At 41.4% G+C, this 7500-nt stretch overlaps 1 protein-coding gene across 1 annotated transcript in view; it reads left to right on the top strand.

The window, feature by feature from the left end:
* LOC119577659 (chorion peroxidase-like) overlaps positions 1 to 7500 on the top strand; it is a gene marked incomplete in the record, with an annotated part of 24456 nt that overhangs the window by 12635 nt on the left and 4321 nt on the right. Inside the window, 8 exon segments of the mRNA XM_037925219.1 lie at positions 1636 to 1848; positions 2173 to 2300; positions 3807 to 3991; positions 4420 to 4663; positions 5167 to 5300; positions 5851 to 6020; positions 6779 to 6925; positions 7407 to 7425. Of these exon segments, the coding sequence (XP_037781147.1) occupies positions 1636 to 1848; positions 2173 to 2300; positions 3807 to 3991; positions 4420 to 4663; positions 5167 to 5300; positions 5851 to 6020; positions 6779 to 6925; positions 7407 to 7425 (1240 nt within the window).

The raw sequence follows: 7500 nt of genomic DNA, 5'->3' as shown, positions 1-7500 counted from the left end.
AGGGACGAGAGAAAAAGAAAAGGGGAAGAAAAGAGGAGGAGGGGGAAAAGAGAGAGAGGGGGGAGGGCATGAGAGGGAGGAAGAGAAAAATAAGAGAGGGGGGGAAGGGGGGAAAAGGGAAAGGGGGGGAAGGGGAGAGGGGAAAAAGAAGAGAAAAGGAAAAAAGGGAAAAGGGGGGGGGGCGGAAAGAAGAGAGAAAAAAGAAGAAAAAAAGAAGGGGGAAATAGAGGGGGGGGATGGAGGGGGAGAGAGGGGAGAGAGAGAAAGTTGGGGGATGGGGGAGAGGAGGGGGAGAGGAGGGGGAGAGGGAGGGGGTGAGGGGAAAAAGGAAAAAGGAGAGAAAAGGGGCGAGAGGGGGAGATGGGGGGAGAGAGAAAGGGGAAGGGTGGAGGATGGGGGGGGAAAGAGGGGGTTTGGGGGAGAAGGGGGAGAAACGAGGACAAGAGGGGAAAAAGGAAGGGGGATGAGGAAGGGGAGAAAGGGGAGGGTAGGGGGGGAAAAAGAGAAGGGGGGAAAGAAGGGGGAGGGAGAAAGAAAAGACGAAGAAAGAGGGAAAAGAAGGGAAAGGAAAAATTTTTGGGGTTAAGGGCAGGGAAGGGGGGGAAGGGGAAAAGGAGGAAAAGGGGGGATTTTTAAAGGGGAGGGGGGGAAGGTAATAAGGGGAGAGGGAAAGGTGGAAAAAGGGGAAAAGGGGGGAAGGGAGAGAAAAAGAAAGGGGGGAACCCCGAAGGGCCCGGGGAAAAGCGGAAGGGGGGTGGCGAGGGTTTTTTCGGGGAAAGGGGGGAGGTGGGGAGGAAGAGGGGGGGGCGGGGGGGGGGGGGGGGGGGGGGTTTTTCCCTTTTTTTTTATTTTTTTAAAAAAGAAAAAAAAAAAAAAAAAAAAAAACCCCCTTTTTTTTAAAAAATTTTTTTTTTAAAACCCTTCTAAAAAACCTTTTCCCTCCTTTTCTTTCTCTTCCCTAAAAAAAAAATTCCGCTTTTAAAATTTTTCCCTTTTTCCTTTTTTTCTCCCTTTCCCCCCCTCCCCCTTTCCCCTTTTCCCTTCCCCTTCCCTTTTTTTTCCCTCCTCCCTTTTTTTTCTTTTTTTTTCTTTTTTTCCTTTTTTTTTTTTTTCTCCTTTTCTTTTCTTTTTCTTTTTCTTTTTTTCCTTCCTTTTTCTTCCCCAGCCCCCCTCTCTACTCTCTTTTCCTCTCCCTCCCTCTCTCTCTCTTTTCTTCCCCCTCTCTCCATCTCTCTCTCTCTTCTCTCCCTCTTTTCTCTTTCCCCCTCCCCCCCTCTGTTTTTTTTTTTTCTCTCTCTCTCTCTCTCTCTTCTCTCTCCTCTCCCTCTCTCTCTCTCCCCTCTCTCTTCTCTCTCTCTCTTCCCCCTCTTCCCCTTATTTTTATCTCTTTCTCTCTCTCTCCTTTTCTCCTCTCTCTAACCCCCCCCCTCTTCCCCTTCTTTTCTCTCTCTCTCTCTCTTTCTCACCCCCCCCCAAGGCCTACAACAAAATATATTTTCTCGGCAAGGCTACTGGAACAAACCAGATGAAAAACAAACACACTAACAAACAAGCGCCTTTTCTCTCCCTTCCCAAGGCCCTCGGGAACAAACAAGATGAAAAAAAACCAGCCCCTTTTTTTCCTCCCTTCCCAAGGCCCTCGGGAACAAACAAACCAGATCACAGCGTACGTCGACGGGTCCATGGTCTACGGGTCGGACGAGGAACAGAGCAGGAACCTCCGACTCAGCAGAGGAGGCCAACTCAACGTGACCCGGAGTTCCATCCCGGGACACGGCGACCTCCTCCCCTTCCTCCAGTGCGAGCCTGAGGAAGGGATGGTGACTGGAGGACAGTGCTTCAAGGGAGGTAAGGTCGGGTTCTTGGAGTCGTTGAGGTCAAGTGAGGTCATGTGAGCTCTGTTAAGAGCTCATATAAGCAAACGCATACTCCTTTATATGTATGCATAATTATGCGTTTTGTGTGTGTGTGTTGTTGTGTTTGCGTGCGTGCGTGCGTGTGTGTGTGTGTGTGTGTGTGTGTGTGTGTGTGTGTGTGTGTGTGTGCGTGCGTGCGTGCGTCCGTGCGTGCGTGCGTGCGTGTGCGTGTGCGCGTGCGTGTGTGTATCTGTGTGTACATATGAGCACATCTATACACAACTATATGCAAAAAGGCTCTTCCTCTCCCTCGCAGGTGACGTGCGGGTGAACGAGCAGCCTGGCTTGGCTTCCATGCACACTCTGTGGACCCGAGCTCACAACACGCTGGCAGCTCAGCTGTCTGTTGTCAATCCTTCCTGGGACAACGATAGACTATATGAGGTAGAGTGTGGAGAGGGAGGCATACGTGTATTAGAGGAAATGGTTGCGTGAAATAACAATGTTTGTTGAGGGGATTGAATTAGCTGCAAGACGGGAGAAGATGGAACATTAGGAAAGAGAAAGCGTGTATGAGGGAAAAAGAAAAGATAATTGCACGAGAAAGCAGCTAGCTAAAAAAAAAAAAAAAAAAAAAAAAAAAAAAAATAATAATATATATATATATATATATATATATATATATATATTATATATATATATATATATATATATATATAATTAAAATCAAATGCTTGTCTGAGGAGAAAACATTAACTTCCCTAGGAGAGAAAAAATACTTGCTAAGTAGAATAAAAGTATATATGAGGCAAGAAAGATTCTACTAGTTTAATGAGAGAAAAAGAGTCCTTTTTAAGAGAGAAAATGTGTAGTCGAGACAAACACTAATTTTAGTTTAATCTGATGAATTGAAACGCGTATTTTTATCCGATTAATTAATGGATGTTAAAGATATTTTCTTAATTTCTTTTTCTTTATCTCTCTCCTTTGTCTTTGTTTACTCTTTCCTGTTCTTATTCCATATTTCTATTTTCTTTAATATTTTCTATGGTTCCTTTGATCTATTTTGATCGTTTCTCTCTTATTTTTTCCCCTTTTCTCTATATCAGTTCCTCCTTTTTCTCTCTTTTTTCTAATTCCTCTTTTTTATCCTTACATTAACTCCCTCTTTCTTTCTTTTTTCATAATTCTTCTTTCTTTTCCTCTACGTCAATCCCTCTTTTCATTCCCCTTTTCCTTCTTTTCCTTCTCCTTCACTACAGCAGTTCCTCCTTCTCTCCCTCTTTTCCTAATTCTTCTTTCTATTGTCTCTACACCAGTTCCATCGTTTCTATCATTTTTCCTCATTCCTTTTTTCCTTTCCCTCTAAATCAGTTCCACATTTCTCTCTTGTGTTCTTAATTCTTCTTCCGTTTTCTCTACAGTAACTCCTTTTTTCTAATTTCTGTTCCTTCTTCCTTTCTTCATTTTCCTGATTCCTTTTTCTTTTCATCTACATCAGTTCCAACTTTTTTCCTCCTTAATTAATTCTTCTTATTTCTTTTCTCTACATCAGTTCCACCTTTCCTCTTTTCACCTTTCTCTCCACATTTCTGTTAATTTCTCTTTCATTTCCTCTATACCAATTTCACCTTTCGCTCTTCATTTCTCCTAATTCCTCTTTCATTCACTCTATACCACTTTCACCTTTCGCTCCTCATTTCTCCTAATTCCTCTTTCATTCACGCTATACCACTTTCACCTTTCTCTCTTCATTTCTCGTAATTCCTCTTTCATTCCCTCTATACCACTTTCACCTTTCTCTCTTCATTTCTCCTAATTCACTTTCATTGACCTCTATCCACTTTACCTTTCTAGGCATTTACCTAATTCCTTTTTCATTCCCTCTATACCACTTTCACCTTTCGCTCCTATTTCTTCTCATATTCTTCCTTTTTTTCTTTTTAACAGGAAACAAGACGCATTATCGGTGCTTTAATTCAGCAAATCACATACCGAGATTTCCTTCCAATCGTGCTGGGAGATGCACTTATGAGGGAATTCGATCTGTATCCTCTTCCTGCAGGATACAGTAACTCATACAATCCTTCAATAGATGCGTCCATTGCCAATGCATTTGCAACAGCAGCTTATAGGTATTGTATTCCATTTTCGTTCGCAACGGAAGGTTTACTGGTGTTAAGTTTCTTCTTCGTTTGCAATAGCAGGTTTATTGGTGTTGTCCATCATTTGCAACAACGCCTTAGTGGTAATGTATTCCTCTTTCATAAATAAGAGCAGCTTGTATCACTACTTGCAACAACAGCTTTATAGGTCTATTTCTTTTTCTCTTGCAACAACAGCTTATAAGTGTTGTCTTTATTTATCGAATGAAACAGCTTATTTGGTACCGCATTCCTCATTCATATCGAACACCAGCATAGTGTTGCATTCCCCTCTCATTTGGAACAGCAGTTTTATAAGTGTTGCATTTCCCTCTCATTTGCAAAAACAGCTTATTGTAGTTGCATTTCATACTTTTTTGCAACAGCTTCCACTTCCTTCCCCTCTCATTCCCCGCCAGGTTCGGCCACACGTTGGTGGACGATGTGCTCCGCGGCGCCGGAACCTCCATACCGCTGGTGGGGAACTTCTTCAACCCGAGGCCTCTGTTCCAGTTCCAGACGAGGCCCTCGGCGTTGCTGGAGGGCCTTGCCTCCGCTAACGCACAGCCGGCCGACGCCCACCTCGTGTCCGCTCTCACGCACAACCTCTTCAAGCAAGAGACAGAGCCCATCGGGATGGATCTGATGGCGCTCAACATTCAGGTAGGGTAGATGTGAGGAATTTTCCTTTGGTGGAAATTTGCTCGCTTCGCTAGAGAATTGTTCGCTTTATTTAAAAAATGGGTTTGTTCTGTCAGCTTTTTTGTCAGAGAATTGTTTGTTTGTTTTTTCTTCTGCTTATTAAATTTCCTTGCTTTGTGAGTATTTTTTTTCTCACTAAAGAAATAGAATCCAAGAAAATAGATGAATAGACAATACTGTAGCTCAACAAAATGAACTGATTTTTTTTACGTAAAACATACATTACAAAACTATATAATATTACCAGTCACCTTTTATTTATGATTCTCGTTCTCCCTTTGATATATCATATCATATCAACTAACATTACTAAATGCTGGGAAATAGAGTCCACAATGACTCATTATATCACTCTCCTCACCCATTCTACTCATCCTCTCACCCATTATGCCTGCCTCTCATCACCCATTATCCCATCCTTTCACCCATTCTACCCTTATTCTCACCTATTACGCCCACGTCAGAGAGGGCGTGATCACGGCATCCCGCCCTACACAGCGTGGAGGAGAGGCTGCAACCTCCCCGTGCCCACCTCCGCCAACGACCTCGCCCAGATCATGTCCCCGGCGGTGGCGCAGGTGTTCCAGAGGCTCTATCCGTTAGTATACTTTTTTTCCTTTTCTGTTCTTTTTTTTCTTTTTTTTTTACGTCTTTTTATATTTTTTTCGATCTTTTTTTTTATATATATACGCCTTTCTTTTTTACGCCTTCTGTTTTTTTTTTCTTTCTTTCTTTTTTATGTCTTTCAATATTTTTTCGTGTTTTTTTATTTTTAGGGGTTATCTTTGGTTTGGTCATCAGGTGATAGCATAAGTTGCAGTTGTAAATTACACTGTAAATAGTAATCGTAAGTTACGTCACAGCATATGATTATAAGTTACATCCTAAGTTATAGTTGCAGGTCCATCACGTTACAGTTTTAAGTTAATTCACAAATTTTAGTAACAGGACCGAATCGTAAGCCTTATCACCACTTACGACAGCAAACCTCCATCGCAGTTCACGACCACAACCACAATTTCACCACAATCTAACTGGAATTCCGTCGCGAAAATAACATTTACAAGGTCACCACAAGCTAACAGTAACTTCATCACAAAAAATAACATTACATGAAGTTACAAGAAGTCCTCGTACGTTTATCGCAGGTCAGTTGACGACATCGACCTGTTTCCCGCTGGTCTGGCCGAGCAGCCTGTACCCGACGGCCTGCTCGGTCCTACCTTCACCTGCATCATCGCCCACCAGTTCGCCAGACTCAAGCGAGGAGACCGATTCTGGTTCGAAAATCCTAACCAGCCTAAACCTTTTACTGAAGGTAGGCTTATGTGTGTGTGTTTTTTTTTATGTATATTGTGTTGCTTCCATTTACCTATTTCTTCCTTTCTCTATCTATTAATCAATCTATTTGTGTATTGTTTTTGCTTCGTTGATTCTGGTTCGGAAATCCTACCCAGCCTAAACCTTTTACTGAAGGTAGGCCTATGCATGCTTTTGTTATATACAGTGCTTTATTTTCATTTACCTTATGCGGTTATTTGTTTATCTATCTATATATTCGTTTATCTATTGTTTCTACTTCTTTTGATTCTAGTTCAAAAATTATAGCCAGCCTAAAACTTTTTACTGAAGGTAGGCCCTTATCATCATCATCATCATTACCATTAATGTTCACATCATAATCACCATCATCATTATTATAGTTCTATGTATCATTATCATCGTTGTCATTATCATCATCATTAGAAATTCAACATAAAGGTGAAATAGCTCAGTGGTATAGCGCTGGCTATGTAATTGCAAAGTCCTGGTTTGCGCCCGGTCGCCTCTCTCAGTCAACTCAGCTGTGAATGGCATGCTGACATCAGCGTATTGGGGTCAAAGTCGAAGTGGAAAGGAACTGGCCACCCCACCGCATCATCCCGCGGCTTTGCAAGCATGTTCTTTTACGAATATGTCCCTTACGTCTACATGAATGTGGGATTAGCTTTGAGAATTTCATTTACAAACTTTCTGAAAATATTTTTTTTTCTTTATTATCTCTCTCTCTCTCTAACCGCAGTCCTTTCCCCGCAGCACAACTGGCTTCCATCCGGCGGATCGGCCTCTCTTCAATCCTTTGCCAAAACAGCAATAATTTATCGTCTGGAAATTCATTCAGCTTAACACACTTTCAATTCAGCATGCGTGTAACGATGCTTCAATACTTATACATTGCAAAAGGTTATGTAGGAGAATATATTGATATCATAATGCATATGGATACATATATATATAATACAAAATATTTCAAATACACATTCTGTCTACGTCTGTGTATTACACACACACAACACAACACAACAAAAAACAACACACACAAACACAACAAAATCAATATACACAATACAACTATAATACAACAACACAACTATATATATTATCACACACACACACATCACTAATATATATATATATATATATATATATATATATATATATATATATACATACGCATATATGCATACATAAATACATGCATACGTACCCAAACCAAACACACACACACACACACACACACACACACACACACACACACACACACACACACACACACACACACACACACACACAACACACACACACACACACACAAGCAAATACTTATGTGCGTATGTGATGCATAAACCTGTACCCTCATGTACTTCACTTTATCTTAAACCAGTCATTTGTCTTATTCTTTGGTATGACGTCGACTACTAGTAATGCTGACTAACTGATGAAATATGATAATCATAACTACGTACGGAAAGATCCTA

The sequence above is a fragment of the Penaeus monodon genome, chromosome 10 (assembly GCF_015228065.2).
Source record: "Penaeus monodon isolate SGIC_2016 chromosome 10, NSTDA_Pmon_1, whole genome shotgun sequence".
NCBI lineage: Eukaryota > Metazoa > Arthropoda > Malacostraca > Decapoda > Penaeidae > Penaeus > Penaeus monodon.
Note: the sequence above shows the minus strand (reverse complement) of the source record. Positions and strands in the feature narration are given on the sequence as shown.